The sequence below is a fragment of the Gymnodraco acuticeps genome, unplaced genomic scaffold (assembly GCF_902827175.1).
Source record: "Gymnodraco acuticeps unplaced genomic scaffold, fGymAcu1.1, whole genome shotgun sequence".
NCBI classification, from domain to species: Eukaryota; Metazoa; Chordata; class Actinopteri; order Perciformes; family Bathydraconidae; genus Gymnodraco; species Gymnodraco acuticeps.
The window spans coordinates 1,137,577-1,164,127 of record NW_022990646.1 but is presented as its reverse complement, the minus strand read 5'-3'; the positions used below and the strand labels follow the sequence as shown (position 1 = coordinate 1,164,127).

Genomic DNA, 26,551 nt, shown 5'->3' with positions numbered 1-26,551 from the left:
AAAAACACATAGTATAGTATGTCAAAAATATATTAAAAAAATAAACAGTAAAGTATGTTGAAAATATGCAAAACTGTCTGAAACACTTTAAAAAATCATAAACATTATTGTAAGTGTTTTCTTTTTAATATTGGCAGGACCATACTTCCACACACAATATAATGATGCTTCATATTAAATATGTTCTGTTTGGTTAAGGGACAGTGTTTGTTCTTTGTGTTTGATTCGTCTTTCCCAAAACCTTCTTAAATCACATGTCTGTTAGATTTTTCTGACCATCTTGATTTACGATCCATTACAGTTCATTGTTCCGGTTGAAGAACTGCGATCCATTTCTGCTCTTTGATTGGGTGAGCTGCCATATCATTTTTTATGGGTTTATGAACTATCTTGGTTTGCCAGATCTCTCGTGACTTACAGTAAGTGTCAGCAACACCTAGAGCTTATGGTCGATCATAAATACTCTGCCTTAAACGAGATGAATCATAAAAGACTAGTTTGACAGTTTCACGGTGCAGATGGAGTGTTTTTGTTTAAACTGTATAAAGTTATCTTATCTCTGTGGTCGATTCGCAGGCTGTTTTGTGGTAAAGTTTAAAATGTATTGGGAAGTGTGTATTTTCTTGAATTGAGAACTAAGTTAAGGATAACCAATTAACCCGATTACACAGAATTGACTTTAGTGAAGTTAAATTAACAACATAAATAATACATCTATAGGTATTATTAAATCAAATGTTCATCATGTTTAGTGACCAATGCCAATCCAGAATGAAAAAAAGACTTAACACAGATATACACTTTGTTAAGTTCTTTTATTAAGATTTTCTTCTGTACAACAGTTAGAAGTGTATCCGTTACACATGTTAGCTGGTCAGCAGCTCTGTACAACCGTCTGTACAACAGGAAGTCAAACATCACTGAAGAGGAAATGTGTTAATTAAACCGTTTGGTAGAAGGCAGGTCAGAAGAATAGGCATGGATTGATTGAACACACACGCTCGCTCGCACACACACACACACACACACACACCCCTCCAAAGTATTTACATCAAAAGGCTGACTGACCCTTGAGACCGAAGGAGACAAAGGCCAGCTCTAACACATGTCAAATAGTTATTACATACAAAAAGTATTTCAAAGGAAAAAGAACAATACATTTCAAATCATCTATAAAAGGCCCATCTGGAGTTAGTTTATGTACAGTCTCGTTTAAAACAAAGCCCACAGCTTTCTGCTAATAAATCCAAAGTGCTGCTGACCGCAATGAAGTCACACCGTAAACTCCAACAGTGACGCTTCCTGAAACCCTCGTCTTAGTGCTCTGATCAGGGACACAGCAAGTTTAAGCATAAAAAGGAAAATATGTATGTTCAGTCTTGCAAAACTTGCATTGTTTGTCCTTCATCAATTTAGAAATATAATCAGAACTTTAGATTTTAAGTTGTGTTGTGAAATGCCAGACAACATTTACTACCATGGTCAAATATAGTTTAAGTGCATGCTTTTTAACATCGGGCTGAATGCTTTGTAAACTCTTATGTTCACTGAAACTTTTTGCCATTATAGTTTCATTTATCTGTTCAAATTGTCTCATTAGTATTCAGTTGTTACTCCGTATTATTTCCCCATGAAAATAATAATTTAAAATGTTTGGATGAGCTTCAAATTCTCAATGTCATCAATGTGTGTTATTGGGATGAACCCTTGCTGTGCTGGAGGCTGCACACCTGAGGGGAGAAAAGCTGATGTAAAAATGTCCCAATGTGAACATTGTTGGACAAAAAGCTTTAGTTTAATTCTCAGGGGCGACTGATTTGAGGTCAGATCCAGGAGATGTTAGACTTCACACTAGATTCAATATTCTTAACTCAGACCAACGTCATCTTTACCTTTTAATTTAAAGTGCAAATCAGCTGAAATCTGACTTTTACTGACACTCTAATGCTAACGAATTCAGGATAAAAATAAAAGATCAGAGCAGCTTGGTCAGATTTAATAGCCCATCCCTCAATGATGTCTAAAAGTGTATTTCGTAATATGGGCTAGATCTGGATAAATCTATCATAGTACATTTCATAGCAATTTAAAGGCAATCTATCCATTCTCAAAAACTCTAAAAGCCTTTTTCCACACGGTTTCAAGGAATTTCAAAGACTCACTGCTCGACTTGGTGGAAATGTAAGAAACTAAACGTGTGATGTACAGTGTCATTAATCCAACATTATAATCAACAGAAAAAAACATGGTCAGTAAAAAAAAGTTCAATGGTACAGTACGTAATGTGAGGAGTTTGCTAATCTTGCTGTTATGAGGTTTTTTTCATACATGTTAGTGTGTCACTTTAAAATATTAGTACAAACAAAAATGTGAAATCATCTTTAGGTAAAACATATCTATTATCCTCTTTGTCAACCTGCAGCTCTGTGCTTACATATTTATCTTTTGAAGCCTGTAACCAGCCCGCTGAATGGCTTCCAAGATAGAAGAAATAGTCGAGTAAAAGTATAAAAAGAGTTAAGAAAACAAACATGGAATAGTCTTCAGAAAAACACAAATAGCACTGTTTAGAAATGAATCCTTATAAACATGCCTTTGTGATATACAGTATACTCAGAGGTGGGTAAGTAACTAGATTTACTCAACTACTGTACTTAAGTACACGTTTGAGGTACTTTACTTATAAACTAGCTGCACCTTTACCAGCTTTGATAACACAGTAATGCATCAATAATTATAATCAAAACATATAATATATATTATTCTGAAATGGGCCAATCTGCATAACGAGTACTTTTACTTTGTGTACTTTAAGTATATTTTGATGCTAGTACTTTTACTCGATTAACCTTTTAAATTAAGGAGTTTTATTTGTAATGGAGTATTCCTACACTCTGGTACTTCTACTTTTAATTAAGTACAAGATCTGAGTACTTATCCCACCTCTGAGTATACAGTGGTCTCCTCATAGTAAGCCAGCAATTCCTCTGGTGCACCACTAGGGGGCAGTAACAGATGGAGAAGAACATTTGTAAACACAAGGGTCCACGTGAGGAACATTAAAACAGCGAACAAAAAGAGATGTGTAAATGAGTGACTCGTTTCATGTGAATGTTAAACTGCCATTGACAAGTTCAGGATTAATGTCATGCTGGGGCTTCATAAAGTATTAGTCAAGTTGTTTTCTGAATTAAGCTCTGTAAAAATGTCTATTTAATGTGTTGGTAACAGTCAATCCTCACACCGAGGGAGAAGCTGTAACAAAAACAATTCTGGACTTTGAATATTTGTATCTGTATTACTCAGTCATTGTGGCATAAAATATGAAATACTAGCTTGGATGATAAATATAGAGCTTGCTGTACGCAGTTAAGTGACGATATCACTGGGTTTCAAATCATCTCAGTGTCACAGTGTGCTCGATTTGTTCCGATGACAGACTGAGTTTTTAATGAGCTGTGCTGAAACAAGCAGCAACCGCCATGTTTAACAGCTAAATATAAGTATAAGATATCATGGAAAACACCATTTCTTTAGTCATTGAGATTAAGGCAGAGAAAGCAGGTATATCCAGGGCATATTTTCATGATTGACAGGTGTCTCAGCTTGCTGCTTGTCACAACTTGGCTCTGCCCAAAATATGTCTTTATGGCCAAGTAAACATTTATTTAAAACAATCTTATTCTGTGTGGATTTGAGGTCCCTGTGTGTGGAGGTCTGCAGTCTGTTCCTTATTGACTGCTGGGTATTTGTCCGCTGTAATCTCTCTTACGTCCCTCAGCTCACACTAGTTTTGTGATTTCTCCTTTGTTTAAAAGAAGACACAGAGAGCTGCCGCTCGTTTTCACGAACCCTAAATGGAGAAAATGTAACATCAAATGTGCTGGATCTGTTCCCTCGGCACGACAATGGCTGTTTTTCGGAAGGGGCCTCAGGCACAGTCGAAAGAGGACACAATATCAAAACAACACATTTACAAACTGCGGGTAGGTTACAGTGCAACATCAGTGTTGTGTTTTGCTGTGGACCGTGTCCTGGTGTAATTGCTTTCTTAATTGTTTTGCGAATCCAGCTGCAGGCCTGCACATTTAAAAAAAGAAGCTCACTGGAAGAACTCCAGAAATGTTGATCAAACTATTTGCATTTTCTCCGGCAACATTTGACCAAATCAATAACAAAAATCTGTTGCTTTCTGCTGCTTTGAACTGAGCACCCCAACATTCTGAAATCCTCTTCTTCTCCTCCTCCTCCTTGTAAGACACATCCGGGTCTGTTTCCAAAGGCTTTCTGACCTCTGACCTCTGCCCTGTCGCCCTCTCCCACCTCAAGGTCAACTCTGGAGACTTGAAATGTGTGTGTGAGGTTTGAAACCCCCTCCAGTTCAGTTCTAGTCCCTCAGAGAGCGGCTCTGGTCCGTTGCAGAGCTGAGAGTTTTAGGACTTCTGCTCGGGGGGGGGCCGCCGGGGCAGCAAGGCTCTCAGGCTTCACTATCTGGTAGGTGATCAAGTATTCTGGGTAAGCCTGTGGACAAAGACACATACCATCTCAGAACAACTTCATTATGTTTATAATGATAGACATATATCAAAAGTATAGTTTAATACTACTTGTATTATTGATATTTTTTAATGCTAAACTTCTACATACATCAATTGCAGAAAACGAAATAATTATTATAAATTCATTTTGAGGATTTTCAGTTTCTCTAGAAATAGAATTTTTTCGGATTTTTGTTTGTTGCTCTATTCGAAGACTATTCCAGGAAATGTGATAGCAATGTTAAACTGTTATATATTTGAGACAAATGACAATTAAATCAAAGTGGTGCAGTCGATATGTATTGCTGACATAATTTTCGTCACTATACTAAGACTCTTTGAGCATCAGGAAAAGTGCTTTCTCAAGATCTTGTATCATTATTATATTTTAAAATATATAACAAAACGGTAAAATCTTGTAAGCTTGAATTAATCATAGTCCTTACTTCAGCCATCTAATCAAGAACTCATTCAAAAAACCATTGCAGATTTCAAGTGTTAAATAGTACCAGGTTAGGCACTCTTTCCTGCACCACTATATAGTCCACAGATTATTTAAACATTTAAATAAAAGCATCACTACTTGTTTCTGAAAGGAAGTGTGTACTGACCTGCTCCCCTCTGTAGATGACGTACTCTGCGTAGGCCAGTCCGTTGACGCTGGGTCTCCCGATCACTGAGTGGTGTCCGGGGGGGGCGTGGGCCATCTTCATGGCACTGAACTGGAGGAAGGACTTCCCCAGCGTCACTCTGCAGAACAGCATCTGCCTGAAATGCAAACACACAATATCAGGCTGTCAATGGTTAGCTCACATAACTCATATACTGTCTGTTTAAATTCTACAATCCTTTTTTTGATTGAATAAAATCATAAAATTCCCGATTTCTTTGTTTCCCATTGTTCTATTATACATAATAATAGTACATTCTAGTCATTTGATGTGCTGGGCTGTTTTGCACTACCAGGAAATGATAGAAGAGCAGATAGACATTTATCAAAATGTAAGCTTTGGAGAAAACAGCCAATTGTTTCTTTGTGCAATGCATTGTGGGACAATCTAGTCCATCAAAAAGTTGAGTGGACTAAGTATGTATAGCCACATCTTTCAGTAAACTGGTCATTAAGGATTTCCTAATCAGACCCTGATTAGACTTAGTTTGTATTGTGGAGTTGGGACACGGGTAATATTTCTTCTAAACTAAAGAGTCATCTCACCTGTGGCACACGTAGCAGGAGCGGTCTTTGTGGGTGGGACATCCCGTGCCTCCACCAATCCCATACACGTACTGGTTGCTCTTTGAGGAGTTCTCAGCAAAATAGATCCCGGCGCCAAACATGCCACCGATGTAGGCGTGTCGCTCATCAAAGCCCTTATGGATGATGGCATTGATGAAAGGGGAACCTGGCAGGAGAAGAGACACATATTAGGCCATAAAACCACAAACACATGAAATAAACTCTGCATGGGGGGGGGGCAGGGACGCTTCCTTTATGGCCATCTGGAAAACCTCCTTGTGTTAGCTGCCAATACCAATACAGCAATTTGAATTTGATTAAAACAAAGTGTCTCTCGACAGCCTACCCCAGGCTGTAAATCACAAATAAATAAAAGCTCAAGTTTAAAGGAAGCAGAGAAGGCAGAGAGATTGAGATACTGTTGAACTTAATGTTACTCTGGGAAATCCACGATCTGGGAGACTTTGAACATGGTGTGTCCGTTGGTGCTAGACGCACAATTTCAGGCATCAGTGAAGCCAGACGACTTCCTGGGATTTTCTTCTCTGCAGTGTTTAAAGTTTTAAAGGATCAGAACTCTGCTGCAGTCCTGAGGGATGTGTCCTGGCGGAGCCTTGGTGTTGGAAGTGGACATGGAGGATTAATAACCGGATGTCCTTTGCTGATAACATCAACAACAACACCGCTCCCGTGGAATCAATCACCTCGACGTCAGGGGGAGGCGCAGCTTCTCCAGGCTCCTGTCCTTTCTTGCCGAGTGTACCAATGTACCCAAAGGTTGGAATGTACCGGCTATAAATGTTGTTGGGTTTGCTCAAACTTTAAGTCAGCCTGTAAGTCTGAAAACATTGCAGCACGAAGCCAAGTTCATCTCGGAGCACTGGAGTGACTGAACGTTGGAGCAGAACACTATGCTGGGTTTTTCTTCTGTCAACTAAGACGAAGTGACTGAAGCTATAGAGATGTGATTACAACTTTATAAAGAGAAAAAACTACTTCCAAATTCAACATATTCTTCTTTGTTCATTTGAATCTTTAAGATGTTGGTGCATTTTGAAAGCCTCTTTAAAAAAGCAGCAGAGAATCTTTGAGATATGGAGGACGTATCTCAAAGTAATTCTAGTTTTTTTCTGAGAGACAGATCCAAGAGAACAGGAACATCCATCATGAATTTGCCTCTCTAGCCTTTGGCTGCGTCACTATATTCCAAAGCGGTTAAACAGCTCTAGGATATGAACACATGTTGACAAAGAAGATAACTTCATTACATTGTATTTGAAAAGTAAATCAACACGCTGTTGGATTCCCTAATATATAATAATAATGCATTTTATTTATAGAGCGCTTTTCTAGAAACTCAAAGACACTTTACAGAGTTAAAAATCCTAAAAACATAATTAAAACACACTTAAAATATATAAAACACAATATTAAAAGCAGTTTGTGATTTAGTGATATAGTTATAAAAACTCCACCCCCCTGAACTATAGTGCGTGTTTACCGTGAAAGAGCATCCGCTCGTTGTGATGGTTGTGATTCTCGTCTGCTATTTCCTTTTGTCTGTGTGAATATCTCTCCCGGAGCTTCTTATTCACCACCTTCTGAATCTGCAGTCAGGGAAATGAAAGGAGAAGCAGAGTTAGGGATGAAGAGTGAATTAAGTATTCAAATGGATTTTCAAACACAACAACTTCCATCTTTGTAAGTGAATTAACTCGTGTGTAATGAAAATGGAAACTGGTGTAGTGTTGTCAGTACCCACCTTAATGATGTTGTACCGGCTGAAGACCCCCCCCGCGTTGCCTCCGTCGCGATGCTCTCGGATAGTGCTCTGAAGCTGAGGGGAACAGACAGGAGGCGATTAGAATACCTCACTTAAGCAAAGCTTTTAAGGTTGAAATGGGAAATGTGTGGGATAAAACATGCCGATGGGATGCAGTTTCATTGAGTGATTCGTAGCTCTACGAGGACTCGTTCTCTACCTCTATCGGCAGTCTGGGAGTGTTTTTATAGTCCGAAAAATGATTATGCCCACCTCAGTTATCAATTCAAACTGAGATTACCTTTTGAAAGTGTTCTGTTAACTCTGATGTTTTATTATTTATAGATGTATATCTGGTGTTTGAGCCCTATTAGTTACGCCTAGCTAAAACTAATGCATACTTACACTTTATTTATCCCACGGAAAATTGGGTTGTGTGACAGTTTATCCAATTTAGAATGAAATAACGTAATAGTTTAAAACATTTAAATAGAAACAACAAAAAATATGTATATAAACATAATCAATTAAATTAAGTGTCTACTTTAAAATAGATATACCGAGTTATACAATTATAAAAATAGATATGTTATATCTTGTATCCATCTTAAAACGTGTTCATCAATCTTGAACAACACTGTTATAAACCCTGACAGAAATGATGAATAACTATAAAATACGATTTTAAATATATACGCAGCGCTCAATTTATCATTATAAACAGACCAGATGACCGTGTCATTTTTCAGGATCTCATGTCATAATTACAGATTAAATCACCCGTTAGCATCTGACGGTGCTCATTCATTTCACACACGTTCAGAGTGATGTCTGCTGTCTACTTCAGTTACCGCTTTCATTTAGAGGGAAATGTAGTCAGAGGAGCAGGAGGTGACAACGTCTCCTTTACCAGAACTTCAATGACCAGACTGCTATAAACTCATGAGTGTAGAGATGGGAACGCGTGTCGTTTGTGTGCGTGTTCGTACTTCTTCCTCCACAGACTGGAACTCCTTGTCGTCCGTTGCCAGGTCGATGAGCACGGTGCCCTGGCTGGAGCAGTGGAACGTCAGGTACGGGTTTGCACCTAAAATACACATTTAAAAAAGGGGTATTCAGACCACATGAAGGATAAAAGATGAAACCATAAAAAAGAAAAATCATTTACAACAGCTATACTTCCATAAATAACAAAAAGAGAGTGATGTATTCATGTATTTGGTTAGTCACTATGTCACTATTGGTGATGATGAACGTGTGTGTATGTGTCACTGGGTAAATGATATGATCTGGGTACCTGTTAATCCCAGTGTGTAAAGTAATTGAGTCTTCATTTCAGTTGACTGCAATTCAACGCAATCCAACCGTAACTCAACCGTTAGTCTATATTTTGGTTTTGCTACTACAAAAGTATCATGTACGCAATTTCCATGTGTGTGAATGGAAAGGCGTGCAACTACGAACTATTGTCCTTTTGTTTGGATACGCCAAACGACCTCCTTGCATTAGCCAATTGGATTTCCAGTGTTGTCTATTTTTATTTCAATACAGTGAATCTGATAAAAGGAACAGGTGTGTGTGTGTGTGTGTGTGTGTGTGTGTGTGTGTGTGTGTGTGTGTGTGTGTGTGTGTGTGTGTGTGTGTTTCCTGACCTTGCTGGCCTCCCAGCAGCCTCTCGATGCCCTTGATGAGTTTGTGTCTGTGACCGTAAGCGTTGATGCCAATCTCCTTCAGCTCCTCGTGACCCATGTCTGCCAGCACGTCCAGCGAAATCTGCCCGGAAACAACACACACCTCAGTCAGTCCGGCTTCTGGTTGTCTTTTGTCAAAAGACTGTAAATTGAAAGTAAGAAAAACATTTCATAATCATAGTATCAAATAACTATTCAAACCATATTTCTGTTAATACATCTGTCAACTTAAATCAAATGTTTGTCACTACGGCAACGGCTTTAACTGATCAGTGAGATTGCCAACAATACAGAACGTTTAAGGAGCTAAGACATATCAGAGAGACAATGGGCCATCAAATATGGATGAATATTCATGAGAGAAAGATAGAAGCAGCATGAAGAAAAGGTCAGTGAATGAACGGCAGTAATCAAACCATTGAAATGCAAATGGGGACGGTGAAGTTTGCAAGTATTTTGAGGCGCTTTTAAACGCTGACCTTTACCTACGTTCCTCTGTATAGCTGTGATTACTTTAATAGCTGTTTTTCATCATAGCTTAAATACTGCTGGGAGTTTACTGAGACTTAACAGAAACTTGGAATTGTTCTGTTTTTCCTCAGTAAACTGATGACAAAAACCTCAGTTTCATTTTTAGAAATCACAGCCAAGAGATGAAACCTTTAGGGGGCCGTAACCTCTCACACCAATTTGAGTTCATCACCTTAAACAACAGAAATGAAACCTCTGCCTGGATCTCATTACTAGCTGACACTTAAAGCTGCCATCTCACACTTTACAAAAGTACATCAGCACAAACTGCCACCAAGAATCTCCAGCTAAATAACTTCTTATATGTAGTTAGAATCGCTTCGTCTTGAAACATGATTACGTTATTTTTGCACGAAGGGGCTACGACTAGACTGTAATAAGAGAATCACTTTGTGTCGACAAGTGCCTTTTCCACAACAGAGAATCAGCCTTTGGGCTTTACACAGGGAACAGATGCAAGAGCAGAACCTTTTGAATCATTAGAGCTTAATGTTTCTGGGTTTCCAAAGTGAAGTTTGATCATTGAAAGCATAGTGAAGTTAAATCTCTTGAAGCTTTGTACACTCTTCTGTATGAATCTGAGTTCTAGTTATTAGTGAGATTAAAAGGGGTTCCGTTAACACCGAGCTGGCTGTCACCGCCATCTCACTCCTCTCATCTGGATATTCATGATGGTGTGTTTTCCTTTATGAACACAAGCACACATCCTACTACCTATGGCTTATCCAAGTCCTTCTTTGTGAAGCCTTTTGATCTCCGTCACATTTCAGTGTTACTTTCTATATCTGTCTTTTCTTTCTTTCTGTCTGTATTCTTCATATTTCTCCTCAAGCCTCTCTTCCTCTTTCTTGTTCTCTCCCTCCATCCATCTGTATCCTTCTTCTGTCTCTGTTGCTCCTCTGACATCCCCACTCACAATTTTGACACAATTGACAGCTGAGTCCGATGGGATTATAATTTAGTTTGCAAGTATTTAGCTATTAAGCCATACTAATCCATTAAAGTGAAACAATTGAAATGTTGATGGCCCTAGATAGAATAAAAAAAAGTAAACGGATCACCAAAGTGATTACAGTTCATCCTAAGGGGAACATGGATGTCTGAAACCGTTTTCATGGCAACCCATCTGCTGTTGAGATAACTCAGTCTGGACCAAAGTGGTGGACTGACAAAACCAAAGGAAGGGCCAAAGGAAAGAAAACTGAGAGATGAGTTCAAACCAAGACCGAAAAAGTATGTAAACCTGAAGCGAATGAACTACGAGAATACAAAATATTTCCATTATAAAAATACTTTGTTTGCAATCTCTCCTTGTAACTCTTTCCAACTTTCATCCTCTCCCGTTGTTCACACCTCGTGCTGTTCCCTCTCACTTTGATTTCCCCCTAAACACTTAAAAGGACGTACCTGTTCCCGCTGGAAGGTTTCTCTGAGGTGTTCCAGCCCGAGGCTCTTCAGGAACTGGTTGATGGTCATGTCGAGCAGAGCTGCAGAAACACATCAGCGTGGTTATCAGTTGTGACACAGTATTGTAGTAAATGTATCATTAAGTCTCATTTAAGTATTTAACTTCCTTCTCTGGTTTGATTTTCCTACAGTTTGAATTCACATCTAGCTACTAATTCTCACTTATTTTCGACCATTGTTAGGATTGATATTAGACACTTCCTGTAATGTACATTGCCTTGCTGAGATCTTCACTTTCCCTTTGTTTTGAGTGTATAAAGTGCTTGTATTTTCTGATCTAGTACTAACTTGCTGGTGTTAGACTCTGTCCTTTCAGCTGAAATAGATTCACTTTTTTGACTTTATTAAATAACAAAATGTTGCTTTAAACTTCTGTTATTCGTTCATTTCTTAACCAACAGGTTGTTTTTGTGTCGAATTTCCTCCACACACAGGTTGACTCAAAAACAGTTCTCATTAGAAGAGAACCAGACTTTGATTCAAGATGAAACTGTACATACTTTCTCCTTCCTTCCTGTCCGACCCAGACGCTCCATCAGCTGGTCCGGTGGCCCCGCCCACAGTGAGGTCACTGAGGGACGTGGTCAGGTTGTCGAGGCTGCTAGCAGCAGACAGGCAGGAGGGGGATGGAGATGGAGAGACGCCCCCTGCCGCACCGGCACCCCCCACACTAGCACTCACCTGAGAGAGGGAGAGGAGATTTGGTTCAATGGACCAATGGGTCAAATTGAATCACTAAACTCCTATACTGACTGACTGACAGTTTACAACTCTTTACAGTGCAATCTCTACCAGCTGCTTTCATTGTTTATAGCTCAACAGACATTTCATATGTTACGGTACACATGACTTCATATTTAGATTTTCTATAATTAAGTCATTTTTCATGCTAAAATGGCTAAAAACTCTTTATTCAGCCTCTTACACAAATGAATACATCTAGAATACAATCAGCAGATGAATTGTTGATTAAAATAGCAATAGATGCACCCTTAGCTTTCAATTGAAAATATAATGTTTAATGCATTCAGTTGTTTTAAGCGTTAACACTTCTTACAGTAATACAATGTTAATTCTCACACTTGCTTCAGCTTATTATAATAATGAGCGATTTAGCATAATTTCCACATATGTTAGCAGTTTTTTCTTACAGCTAACACGTAATATGGCCACTACAAGATTAAGTTTCATCGAATAGCCCTTTGTCTGTACTTGTATGTCAGTGTCCACACTCACCACAGTGGCCTGGGGCTTCAAACAGCTGGGCAGGGCATCGGGAGGCATGGCGTCAATCAACAACGCTCTGATGTCATCAGCCTGCGACAGACAAAGAGACAACAACATTGTTAATAAACTATCCAGCTAAAACAAAGTATTTACTTCAATTTTAATGTAATATAATGTTTTTGTATGAACTGACAATAATGTGTAGCAAATATCTATCCTCCTAAAGTCTGCTGGTTACCCGGATGTCATGAATTGAGCAAGAGTGGGCTTTGTTTCTAATGAACTTCATTTCTCACTGCCAAGTTGCATGTGTTTGGATTGTTTATTAGTGCCTTGAAATAACTGCCAAGAAGAGCAACACAACGCCTCATCAAATGAACACGCACCACATGAATAGTGGGGGAACATGCCTGATTTAAAAACTGACCTGCTGTTAATTTCAAATCAAATTGCCTATTGTCAGCTCTTCAGTTAAACGCACTTTGAAGGAGCAGTTGGAATATTCCAGCTGTCCTTCGAAGTGAGGTTCAGTTTGACCGTCTATAAATGATCACTGTTCAGCACACTGCTACTTATGTGTTAAACAACATGGCTTGTTATTTATAGTCAACAATAAAACGCTACAAGCATGTTCTGTCCTCTAATCTGTAGATGCATTGTGATAATATTAGCAGCATCACAAGTTGATCCTCCTGTAGACATCAGCAGGAGGGACGTGTTATTCCCTAGGGAACACCGGCAAACTATGGTACCTACAGGCAAGGAACCTTATTAGGAGGCTTATTAGGAAGCCTCATTAGGGAGCTAGAAGTTTTGACGCTACCTGTCTCACCCTTAAAACCCTTCTGTCTGATTAGTTTCTCATAACCAGTCAAACATCAGTTTTGCTAATGATATCACCGTTGGCTAGCTCATAACAGGAATCGGGCGCCTAATATGGAGAAATGAGGGCGGATTCTGAGTATGATTTCTTCTAAAAGCCTCTCATACCGTTGCTAAGTCGAGCGGCGTCTGCACCTCCTGGTTCTTCATGGTGGGGTCGGCTCCATGGGCCAGCAGCAGAGCGCAGAGCTGCGTCCGCCCCTTCTGCGCAGCCTCATGGAGGGGAGTGAACGCCCACTTGTCTGTGGCGTTGACGCAGGTGTTGAACTTGATCAGCAGGGCGGCGATATCCACGTGCTAGACAGAGGGGAGGAAAGAGGAAAATAGATTAGAAAATGAGAGCAGAAAGAATCGCAGGTGGTGGGAGGATGGAAGAGAAACAGCAGCAATCAAGGGAAATTAATGAAGCCATGGTGTAAGAGTGCTATAAAAATCACCATCTACTTTTTATTTAAATGTGTGTGTGATTTGTCTGGAAGAGAAACTGTGAATTATTAATTTCATCATCATTCTTGTTTTCCCGCTGGTCTTTATATATACAGTCTATGGTCTTTCCTTGCCTTCTCTTCCTGTTCTTTTTTTCCTCATTGTGTCTCCGGCTCTTGTCTTAGCGTCAAACACAATGTAGCTTGTCTGGAGTACCAGCGGGGGATCTTAAAGAGTGTGAGAGAGAGTGTGTGTGTGTGTGTGTGTGTGTGTGTGTGTGTGTGTGTGTGTGTGTGTGTGTGTGTGTGTGTGTGTGTGTGTGTGTGTGTGTGTGTGTGTGTGTGTGTCTAAAACGCACAGCTCATCAAGTTTTTATTCATGACTCTTACAGGAGCAGGATGTTGTTAACCTATAAGCCAAATATGACAGAGGCAACCAAGGACAACAGATGGAGGAAAAACTACTTGCATGTATTTTTGAGAATTATGTCATAATAAGGTTAATGATAATTATATAAATTGGGAAGTAGGGCGGAATTAATATGGTTCTTACCATCCCACGTAAACTGAAACAAATATCTGCAGGCATTAACTGAGCTGTGAACAGCAAGACGCTTTCAGTCTCCATCAGCACTAAGTAAGCAACAATATTCCACATTTGGGATATGCATCCTACATGAGACTGAGATTTAAAGTCTTAAATAATAAATAACAAATGTTGCTTTGACAGTTGGCAAACTTTACGATGTTTATCTAAGTCAATTCATTCTCCCAGTGTTTTTTATTTAGCAGTTATTCCCAAAGAATTATTGCAAAACTACGTCACCAAAGCCCAAGAGGATGTCGTCAAATTGCTAGTTATCATAAAAAGATCTCCAGACACAAATTGTTAAATAAAAAAACTGGAACCACTGAATATTTGGTTTTCTTGGTATTTTTTTATCAATTACTTGATCATACAAATTGTTGTGCCATTAAGTAAAAGCCTAATTTGTTTCAGCACTTAATGGAACAGTTAATACTTTTATTGGATACGAGTTGACAACAAGTATGTGAGCAGCACGGTCCTCAAGACTGCAGTGTTGCCAAATAACGTGTGTGTGTGTGTGTGTGTGTGTGTGTGTGAGAGAGAGTGAGTGAGTGAGTGAGTGAGTGTGTGTGTGTGTGTGTGTGTGTGTGAGAGTGAGTGTGTGTGTCTCACCCCGTATGAAGCAGCATTGTGTAAAGGTATGAGCCCTCCTTTGTCCTGTGCATTCACATCGGCTCCATGTTCCAGCAGGTACTCTGCTACCTCCAGGTTATTATAGCCCGCTGCACAGTAGAGAGATAGTCAGATAAATAAGGGAAAAGGAGAAACTAAATAAAGTCAGGTAAGGAGAAAGGAGGAAAGACAGTGGCCGTATCTCATTTCAAAGATTTCCCCTCCTTGACTCCTCGGTCCTCCGGTAGTGACCCGGAAATGAATTTCAGCGCACCATGTTGAAGGACATCTCATTTCTCTAAATGCACTTCGAGGACCGAGGATCGAGCGTCGAGGAGGCTCTCTAGAGGAGCTCTAACCGAGGATACACTGATGGGTCCTCCACGGCTCCTTCGTGGATGCATTTCCGGGAACAGAGATGTTTCAAAGAGTCGTGACGCACGGCCGGAATTATCTCAGACAGCTCTGCATGCATCCCGTGGATATTATTTTATTAACTGCTTTCATCACGACGCGATGTTTACAGAGAGAACAGCTGAGAGGTCCATGCAGAAAGCAGAGCAGTGTGTATAATATATATATCACTCAGTATAACAGGCCTACTCTCTTTATTTGCTTTAGTTTAGTAGATATCTACAAACAAAGAGTCGATCTTTTTAAAAACCATTTAGTGCTTCACATAATAAAATACACAACGGCTGCAGCCTGATTATATGCTTTAGGAGTGTGTGGTGTAGGTGTGTGTGGTACAGTGTGTAGGTGTGTGTGTGGTACAGTGTGTAGGTGTGTGTGTGGTACAGTGTGTAGGTGTGTGTGTTGTACAGTGTGTAGGTGTGTGTGTGTTGTACAGTGTGTAGGTGTGTGTGTTCTGAAGAACTCAGTGTGCATCTAGACCGGGTGACGACACTACCTATCGATGCAGCAACCACTGTAAGTTATATTCTTGTTTAATTAGACTTCTCTGTTTCATTTATTCTATTCTGTATAATTGTTATGTAGTTATTGTAGCTAAAACGGCACTTTTGAGAGATTTTAAATCTCAGATCTGCTCAAGTGAACCTGTTACACAGGTCGCAGTGGGGCACTCAAGCTGCATTACAATATAGGCAGGGCCAGTCTGCTGTCGCCCATCAGCTGTAGAGAGTTAACTAATTAGAGGGGCGTGGCCCCACAGCTGTGAGAACTCAGCAATCAGGCATCCATTTTAGGTAGCTCTCTCCTGGAGCGTCAGCTTCAGCGTCAGACAGCCGAAGACATTGGAGTCCTGCTGGAGTAAGACTGACAAAGACATTGGAGTCCTGCTGGAGTAAGACTGACAAAGACATTGGAGTCCTGCTGGAGTCACGAGGGTGGCAAAGAGGAGGCAACTCCTACTCTGATTGAGCTAACTACCGCTGGTGTCTTATTTCTCTTTTCTTTAGTTTTCTAGCCCCTCATGCTATAATCATGTGTATTTTCTCCATTCCTGTTCATGTGTCTTCTCGCAATTATCACTGGCCCCGTGTATCTCCTAATCGCTATAACCGGCCTGCTCTCGTCTATCCCACATGCTCCACTGAAATCCAACATCTAGTTTCAGGTGGCCTGTGGAACTGCCAGTCAGCTGTTCCTAAGGCTGACTTCATCTCTGGCTACGCCTCCCTGCAGACCCTGGATTTCCTTGCTCTCACTGAGACCTGGATTACTCCATTCAACACATCCACCCCAGCAGCTCTCTCCGCAGCATATTCCTTCTCCCATACACCCAGACCCACTGGCAGAGGAGGTGGCACTGGTCTCCTGCTCTCTCCCAAATGGAGCTTTTCCCTCTTCAAGCTACCTAACTTCACTCCTTCCACCTTTGAATTCCATGCCGTCACAGTAACCCATCCTATACAATTAACCATTGTTGTTCTCTACCGTCCACCAGGCGCCTTGGGGGACTTCTTGGAGGAATTAGATAATCTCCTCTCACACATCCCTGAAACTGGCCCTCCCGCTGTACTTCTCGGAGACTTCAACCTCCAGACAGGGAAGATAGACGAACTAACATCTCTGTTAACCGCCTTTGCTTTCTCACTGTCTCCTTCCCCACCAACTCATAAAGCTGGCAATGTCCTTGATCTCATATTCTCAAGGAACTGAGCTACTTCTAACCTCTCTGTAAACCCGCTCCACATATCCGATCACTTCTTCATTTGATTCTCTCTACCCCTTTCCAAACATAACAAACTAATCTCTTCTCATCCTGCACCTGTCCGCCGTAACCTTCGTTCCCTCTCCCCCCCTACCTTTGCCTCGTCGGTGCTCTCAGCCCTCCCTTCCTCTGACTTGTTGCAACTCCTGCCTCCAAACTCTGCTGCAGAAACTCTCCTCTCTACTCTCTCATCCTCTCTGGATTCTCTCTGTCCTCTCACATCCCGGCAGGCTCGTCAGTCCCCTCCTGCTCCCTGGCTAAATGACGCACTGCGTGCTAATAGAACCGTCCTTAGGGCAGCAAAGCGGAAACGGTGGAAATCCAAACACCGTGACGACCTCCTAACCTATCAGGCTCTCCTCTCCTCTTTCTCTGCTTCGATCTCTCAGGCAAAAAGCACTTTCTTTCAAGATAAGATCCAATCTTCCTATTCCAATCCCAAAAAAATATTTTCCATCTTCTCCACCCTCTTGGACCCTCCCAAAGCCCCTCCCCACTTCTGTCAAGCGACTTTGTTAACCACTTTGAAAAAAAGGTTGATGATATTCGCTCTTCTTTTTCTGACTCACCTTTACTCACCGCTGGGTCACCAGACCCTCCTTCCACCCACACACTAACCTCCTTTTCCCCTCTCTCTCCAAGTGAGGTTCTCACCCTCATTACCTCTGCCCGCCCTACCACCTGTCCTCTGGACCCTATCCCTTCAAACCTCCTTCAGACTATCGCTCCTGATATTCTACCGTTTCTCACCCATTTCATCAACACTTCTCTAACTTCTGGTCACTTTCCAAACAGTCTCAAGGAGGCAAGAGTAAACACTCTCCTAAAGAAACCCACTCTCAACCCGTCTGATGTTATAAACTACAGGCCTGTCTCTCTCCTCCCGTTCCTGTCTAAATCACTTGAACGCGCTGTCTTTAAACAACTCTCCTGTTATCTCCATCAGAACAACCTTCTGGATCCGCACCAGTCTGGTTTCAAGGCAGGTCACTCCACAGAAACTGCTCTCATTGCTGTCACTGAGGAACTGCACACTGCCAAAGCAGCATCCCTCTCCTCTGTCATCATCTTGTTGGACCTGTCTGCTGCATTCGACACGGTGAACCATCAGATCCTCCTTCACACTCTCCAAGAACTTGGAGTTTCAGGCTCTGCATTTTCCCTCCTCACCTCGTACCTCAAAGACCGTACCTACAGGGTGACTTGGAGAGGGTCAGAGTCCGACCCTTGTCAATTAACTACAGGGGTCCCTCAGGGCTCTGTTCTTGGTCCCCTCCTCTTCTCCCTGTACACAAACTCGCTCGGATCAGTCATTAGCCCGCATGGTTTTTCATACCACTGCTACGCTGACGACACCCAATTAATTCTGTCCTTTCCCCGCTCAGAGACCCAGGTCGTCGCACGCATCTCTGCTTGTCTAGCTGACATCTCTCAGTGGATGTCTGCTCATCACCTCAAGCTCAACCTTGACAAGACTGAACTGCTTTTCCTTCCGGGAAAAGATTGTCCCACTCTTGACCTGACAATCAACATCGGCACCTCTGTTGTTTCCCCGACTCAGACTGCAAGGAATCTGGGTGTGATCCTAGATAACAACCTGTCCTTCACTGCAAACATCGCTGCTACAACCCGCTGCTGCAGATACACACTTTACAACATCAGGAAGATACGTCCCCAGCTGACACAGAAAGCAACGCAGGTTCTGGTCCAGGCTCTCGTCATCTCACGCCTAGACTACTCCAACTCCCTCCTGGCTGGTCTACCTGCATGTGCCATCCGACCTCTGCAGCTCATCCAGAATGCAGCGGCTCGTCTGGTCTTCAACCTTCCTAAATTTTCCCACACCACTCCGCTCCTCCGCTCCCTTCACTGGCTTCCGGTAACTGCTAGAATCCACTTCAAGACACTGGTACTTGCATACCATGCTGCGAATGGATCTGGCCCTTCCTACATCCAGGACATGGTTAAACTGTACACCCCAGTGCGTGCACTACGCTCTGCATCAGCCAAACAACTCACTGCACCCTCGCTGCGAGGGGGACCCAAGTTCCCATCAGCAAAAACACGTGGGTTTGCTATCCTGGCTCCAAAATGGTGGAATGAGCTCCCCATTGACATCAGGACAGCAGAAAGCTTGCACATCTTCCGGCGCAGACTGAAAACTCATCTCTTTCGACTCCACCTCGAGCGATATAATTACTAACAAAGAACTGCTAACAGAGCAATTATATACTAATAAAGGACTGGATTATCTATAGCCAGTTGAGTAGCACTTGAAATGTTTGGCTCTATGAAACCTGATGTACTTATATGATTCTGTTTTCTTCAAGGTTGTGTCTTCCTGGTCGCATGTACTTATTGTAAGTCGCTTTGGATAAAAGCGTCAGCTAAATGTAATGTAATGTAATGTTGTACAGTGTGTAGGTGTGTGTGTTGTACAGTGCGTAGATGCAGTGGACAGACAGGTCTCAGTTGGTTTGGTGTCCTCTGCTTACTTTTAATACTTGTAAATAAAAGTTTTGGCCCGTAATTTATTTTCCTCATTGTAGCGACCAGAGAGGGGGGGGGATATATCCAGTCTCTGATAGTGTTACGTTATTATGAGAGTGCTCTCATACTTGTTTGATTCTGAAATTGTATATATTTATATAAATATGTGTGTAAGTGTGTGTGTGTGTGTGTGTGTCCGCATCTGTAGCCTGTTATTGTCTCATTATACCGCACTGTGAATGAATTAAAAGTAAATATATAAGTCGTCATGAACACATCTGTCCTCCTGTCATCATTGATGGACGTCTCTTTAAAATGACCGCTCAGAGGAGAGGAGTTCTCATTTCTCTAACCGCCTGCTGCTTCCCCTCCTCTCTCCTCGGTTCCTCTGCTCGCATCTCCTGAGGGCGGGACTAAGTCTCGAGGATAGGAGTCGAGGAGGGGAATCTCAGAAATTAGATACGTCCAGTGTCAGCCTGCATAAGCTGCAGCACGACATCCTATAATCATCTTTTCCTTTTACAAGCAAGGCAGAGGGTGCGTGGGTTTGTGTCTAAATGGTCAGCGCTGTGAAGAAGCTGCAGTTTCTTAACTTTAAAAATGCCACTCATGCTGCAAAAATTGTTTCGTATTAAGATCCTGTTAAGAAACACAGGAACAGATTTTGTATGGATTATATGAAGAAACACTGCAGGCATTTACCTTCAACCCCTGACAACCACGGTGTAATTCCAACATTATGATAACACGTTAACCACTGGGGTGTGACCTTATTTAAGATTAAGAGACCATAGTTTAGCCTAACCTTAAGCGAGCTCTCACAAAATTCCTTTGTAATCTCCCCATCGTGTCAGAGTGTGTGCCCGTCGTTTAATGGCGGTCTTGATAAGTAAATGTACCAAGCACAAAGATAAAAATATGCTATCTAAATATTGCTACTCTCTGACATTTAAAGGTGCGGTTCAAAGACATTTCTGTCTCATGTTTATGCAGAGTGGTGTTATCTCTGAAGCTTATCACGATTACAGAACCTGAATAAATCCAGTGTGTGTGTGTGTGTGCACCTTAGAAGACCCACAGTATCTCTGCTTTCAGGGTTTAAAACTTCATCAAGTTTGTGTGAGATCCAAGGTCGTTATATAGAGTACGCTATAGATACTAGTTTTATGTCGCCATAAAAACAACAACACATTGCCCTCATCCTGCCTCCCCTCACTGCTCCCGGTGCATTTAACTACTTATTTTAGGATCTTGCAGATTGCTTTAGAGGCACTGCGTGGTCAGGCTCCCAGGTATATTTCAGAGATGCTGAACCCCTTTGTTTGGTTTGGTTTCTTTTAGCAGAGTGCACCGTTTCACTGTTTTTCTATGTGGTTTTAACTGTTAAAAAACGATGTCTATCTGTAACATGAATTACCTTAATTTATTTGTTAAAGATTAAAGGGGCCCTATTATGCTTATTTTCAGGTTCATATTTGTGTTTAGTGCCTCTACTGTGACATGTTTACATGCTTTAATGTTCAAAAGCTCTTTCTTTTTCTCATACTGCCTGTGCTGCAGCACCTCTTTTCACCCTCTGTCTGAAACCATAGCCCTGTCTGTTCTGATTGGTTAGTTGGCCGGCTCTGTTGTGACTTTTGAACCGCTTGGAGGTATCCCACCCCTTACCCCCTAATCCCACCAGGAGCGTCTGCGCTGCGGCGGTTTTAGCGATCGCGGCCACTCTAGTCAATGAGTGCTATTCCACCAGACCCGCTGCGCTGCGCCGCGGGTCGAAGCGTCCCAGAAGCTCCTCGCCGCAAGGAATTTCTAAAATATAGGATGAATCCAATTTTTGACGCGGCGCAGCGCAGCGCAGGCAGGAAGTGGAACGTTCATCCAACAACTGCGAGGCTGCACACACGACGCTCCGCTTCCGCAACGTTTTGAAACGCGCCTGGTGGGTTATGACGCAGGAGGAGGTCGCAGCGCGGCGCAGACGCTTCCGGTGGGATCAGGGGGTTAGCCTATCAGATACAATGTGCTGCCAGTAGAAGAGCGAGTGTCACATAGTGATGTTACTGAAGTAAATAAAGGAGTCCAATCAGGGCGGGATTTGAGCCTTTGCAGACCATTTACAAGCACAAAGACCTATATAACACACTTTGAGTGGGAAAACCAAAAAAAGCATAAAAGGGCCTCTTTAAAAAGGAACCAATCAGCTACCCTTTTCATGGATGTCATGCCACGTAAAAAATGACATAAACCGGTTTGTTTTTTTAAACACCATGATGGTTTTCACTTGGTTTCATACAATAACACCAGTAAAATAAGTGATTTATGTGTTATAAAAAATATATTGAAATTGCTCAGTTTTCCATTCTGCCTGTCAGTGAACACGCTGTTTCTGCCCTGAACACTTCAGATGTCTGGGTGTTTACTACCTTGTTCTTAGCACTACACTAGGCACAAATCCCAGGAGACTCTGTGACTCTACCAGAAGATACGCCATGTTCAAATTTTCCAAACAGTAACAACAAAGCTGGCTTTAATCCTTTATTTAGCCTCCAACGTAACATGCCAACTTATTAGAATGATCTGTGAATATGTGCGCAGCTTTTTATTTGATGTCTCTTCATGTGAATTACCTGCGAGGTGCAGAGGTGTGGAGTTGCGTCCCTGCGTGTCCCGACAGTTGATGTTTTCGGGGCTGCAGAGCTTCTGCACCCGGGCCAGGCAGCCTTTCTTTGCGGCGTCCAGCAGCGCGGCGTCCCCTCGCAGCAGGTCCTGGATGTCCGTGTCCCCGTCCTTCACCAGGTCCAGAGGCGTGTTCCCGTCTCGGTTCTTCTTGGTGGGATCTGCTCCGTGCTGCAGGCCAAAACAGAAAAGGAGGAAACAAAGATTTTCTTTAAAAACAAAGGCAAGGCAAGGCAAGGCAAGTTTATTTATATAGCACTTTTCAACACAAGGCAATTCAAAGTGCTTTACAAAAAATGAAAGAGATTAAGAAAATGGCATTTAAAATCAGTCATTAAAAAGAAAAGCTAATAAATTAAACATTAAAAGAAAAAAGTACATGGATAAAAGTTACAGTGCAGTCTAAGATATGAATAGTTCAATTAAAAGCAGCGACAAAAAGAAAAGTCTTCAGCCTGGATTTAAAAGTAGTCAGAGTTGTAGCGGACCTGCAGGTTTCTGGGAGTTTGTTCCAGATATTTGGAGCAAAATAACTGAATGCTGCTTTACCATGTTTAGTTCTGACTCTGGGGACAGAAAGCTGACCAGTCCCTGAAGACCTGAGAGATCTGGATGGTTCATAATTGAGCAGGAGGTCAGAAATGTATTTTGGGCCTAAACCATTCAGTGCTTTATAAACCAGCAGCAGTATTTTGAAATCTATTCTTTGACACACAGGAAGCCAGTGTAAAAACTTCAGAACTGGAGTGATGTGATCCACTTTCTTAGTGTTAGTGAGGACTCGAGCAGCGGCGTTCTGAATCAGCTGCAGCTTCCTAATAGATTTTTTAGTGAGACCTGTGAAGACACCATTGCAGTAGTCGAGTCTACTGAAGATAAAAGCATGGACAAGTTTTTCCAAATCCTGCTGTGACATTAGTCTTTTAATCCTAGATATATTCTTTAGGTGATAGTAGGCTGATTTAGTAACAGTTTTAATGTGACTGTTGAAACTCAGGTCAGAGTCCATGAATACACCTAGATTTCTGGCTTTATCTGTTGTTTTGAACATTGCAGACTGAAGCTCAGCGCTAACTTTTATACGTTCTGCCTTGGCTCCAAAAACCATTACCTCAGTTTTATCTTTGTTTAATTGGAGAAAGTTCTGACACATCCAGTCATTGATTTGTTCAATGCACTTACTCAGTGTTTGAATTGGAGCATAGTCTCCTGGTGAAATTGTTACGTACATTTGTGTGTCATCTGCATAGCTATGGTAACTTATTTTGTTGTTCTTCATTATCTGAGCCAGTGGTAGCATGTAGATGTTAAAGAGAAGAGGCCCCAAGATGGAGCCTTGAGGAACCCCCACATGTCATATTTGTCAACTCAGATGTGTATTTACCTATAGAAACAAAGTTGTTTCTGTCCTTTAAGTAGGATTCAAACCAATTCAGAACTGTTTCCGAAAGTCCCACCCAGTTTTCCAGTCGGTCTAGTAATATGCTGTGGTCAACAGTGTCAAACGCAGCACTGAGATCTAATAATACTAACACTGAAGTTCTGCCACTGTCTGTGTTTAAGTGGATGTCATTAAAGACCTTTACAAGTGCAGTCTCAGTGCTGTGGTTTGGACGAAAGCCTGACTGGAACACATCAAAACAGTTATTTAAATGCAAGAAATTACTCAACTGTTGAAAAACAACTTTTTCAATGATTTTACCTAGAAATGGCAGGTTTGATATGGGCCTGTAATTGTTCATTACTGAAGCATCTAGATTATTATTTTTTAAGAGCGGTTTAATGACTGCAGTTTTCAGGGCCTGTGGAAAAATACCTGAGTGAAGAGATTTGTTTAATATATGAAGTAGATCTGAGGCCATGCAAGGCAAAACATCTTTGAAAAATCCTGTTGGAATAATATCAAGGCAGCAGGAGGAGGATTTCAGAAGTTGAATAATGTCCTCTAGGTTTTTATCATTAATCTGATGGAATTGTGTCATGATGTCTGAATTGATGTTAAGTGGAGATAGGGACAACACATTTGCTGTTCCTGATGCAGAGGCACTGACTGCTTGTCTGATTTTCTGAATTTTGTCAGTGAAAAATGAGGCAAAATCATTGCACGCCCTGGTGGATAGAAATTCAGAGGCTACTGACACTGGGGGGTTAGTTAGTCTGTCGACGGTAGCAAACAAGGCACGTGCGTTGTTTTTGTTTTTGGTAATGATTGGTAATTTGTTTTTCAATTCCAAATTATAAAGGCCAAGTCTCTCTTTATAGATTTCAAAGTGAACCTGGAGATTTGTTTTTCGCCACCTGCGTTCAGCTTTTCGACATTCTCTTTTTTCTGTTTTCACGGTCATGGCCTTTCTCCATGGAGATATTTTCTTGCCAGACACTTCCTTTACCTTAGTTGGAGCAATGGCATCTATAACATTTTTAATTTTTGAATTAAAATGATCTACTAGCTCATTTACTGAGATGTTGGCAGGGGCAAGTGTGGAAGAGAAATTCTGAGTAAACATTTCCCTAGTATTTTCAGTTAAACATCGCTTTGTGGTTACCTCTTTTTGAACATTTTTGTGAACAGAAATAGAGCTCTCAAAGAAAACACAGGAATGGTCAGAGAGTGCAACATCAGTCACCACAACCTTAGAGATATTCAGACCCTTTGAGATAATTAAGTCCAGAGTGTGCACCTTATTGTGCGTGGGCTCCGTCACATGCTGAGTCAGTCCATAGCTATCAAGAACACAAAACAGTTCTTTAGCCCCTCTGTCCTGGGGGTTGTCAACATGGATGTTAAAATCACCAACAATGACTAGACGGTCAAAGTCAATACACACTATAGACAGCAGTTCAGTAAAGTCATCAAAAAAGCTTGCACAGTATTTGGGTGGTCTATAGATATTTAGGAACAGAGCTCGAGAGGAGCATTTCAGCCGAAGGGCCACATATTCAAAATAATCAAAGTTTCCATACGATGTCTTCCTGCATTGAAGGGAATCATTGAACAGAATAGCAACTCCACCCCCTTTCTTATGCATTCTTTCCTGACTCATAAAACTAAAGTTGGGAGGGGTTGATTCGATAAGAACAGCTGCACTGTTATTTTGTTCAATCCAAGTTTCTGTTAAAAACATAAAATCGAGATTGTGCTCAGTGATTAAATCATTGATTAAAAATGTTTTTCCTGCCAAAGACCTGACATTTAATAAAGCTAGTTTAAGTTTGTTAAACACACTATCAGTCATGTTTTTTGTAACAAGCTGTGGCTGACATGGAATCACTGCTAAATTAGATACACTCACACAAACGTTTGAGCGCTTCCTGTTTCTATGATTCACCGCTCTTAATCTATTACCTATCAACACAGATATCGGCAAAGCTACTGGCAGGCAGGGCCCTGACATGTCCTGGAAAGAGTTAAGAGTGCCATACGCCCTTGAGCCTGGACCCATCACATATCAGTAAGAGTTTGTTGTGTTTTGTACACACACATCCTTATCAGGCTTCGGAGACTGCAGATGCCCCCTCGAAGGGAGGGGAGGTGGTCGACGTAGGCACGGTGATGGAGACGGGCTAGATGGTGCGGGGGTAGAGGACATGCTGCCAGGGGGGGGAGGTGGTTGACATAGGCGCGGTGATGAGGACGGGGGAGATGGTGCGCGTCTCCGCGGTGATTTTGGTGGGCGTCGTTGAGGAGCGGGGGTAAAGGACATGGTGCCAGCCCTGCGTATCGCCTTCGTTTGGTCTTTGAACTCCAGGAAGGAATCGGTGCCAACCCTCTGTATCTCCTTTGTGTGTTCATCGATCTCCAGGAGGGTGGGCGAGGGTGAAAGGGTGAGCGGAGTATCCTCAAAGGCGTTGACAGGGGGGGGGGGCAGTGGAGACTCCTCCATGTGTCTCATATGTCTCCCATAATCAGAACATTCCTCAGGCGGGTGCAGTGATAATTCTTCAGGGTTTTCTGCGTGATGTGTTGTGTCTTTCTCGTGTTTTGATTCCTCTTGCCGCTTGTCCTTGGCAGAGGGAACAGATTGATGACGCAGGCAGTTGAATATGTTAGAGATAAACAATTTCACTCCTGACTTGTTCAGGCAAACTCCATTTGCCTTGAAAAGATGTCTGCGATCCCAGAAAAAGTTAAAATTGTCAATAAAATGAACAGAATGGTCAGTACAGGCCGTTGAAAGCCAGGTGTTCAGTGCAAACAATCTGCTGAATCTCTCCACTCCTCTTCTGACTGGCGGTAGAGGGCCACTG

The 26,551-nt window shown here is 41.7% G+C and overlaps 1 protein-coding gene across 3 annotated transcripts in view; it reads right to left on the bottom strand.

Moving 5' to 3' along the window:
* Positions 1-796: 796 nt before the first annotated feature.
* Positions 797-26,551, bottom strand: part of tnksa (tankyrase, TRF1-interacting ankyrin-related ADP-ribose polymerase a) — a 104,461-nt gene continuing 78,706 nt past the window's right edge. For 2 of the 3 annotated variants that reach the window (XM_034229259.1, XM_034229262.1), the window contains 13 exons: positions 22,255-22,474; positions 14,962-15,071; positions 13,444-13,632; positions 12,463-12,543; positions 11,727-11,907; positions 11,167-11,246; positions 9,190-9,370; positions 8,527-8,624; positions 7,538-7,612; positions 7,277-7,382; positions 5,755-5,941; positions 5,150-5,306; positions 797-4,521 (listed from right to left, as the gene is read on the bottom strand). In XM_034229259.1, the coding sequence (XP_034085150.1) occupies positions 4,396-4,521; positions 5,150-5,306; positions 5,755-5,941; positions 7,277-7,382; positions 7,538-7,612; positions 8,527-8,624; positions 9,190-9,370; positions 11,167-11,246; positions 11,727-11,907; positions 12,463-12,543; positions 13,444-13,632; positions 14,962-15,071; positions 22,255-22,474 (1,791 nt within the window). In that variant the 3' untranslated portion in view covers positions 797-4,395. The remainder of the gene's footprint in view (positions 4,522-5,149; positions 5,307-5,754; positions 5,942-7,276; positions 7,383-7,537; positions 7,613-8,526; positions 8,625-9,189; positions 9,371-11,166; positions 11,247-11,726; positions 11,908-12,462; positions 12,544-13,443; positions 13,633-14,961; positions 15,072-22,254; positions 22,475-26,551) is intronic. The other variant, XM_034229260.1, reaches the window with a different exon arrangement.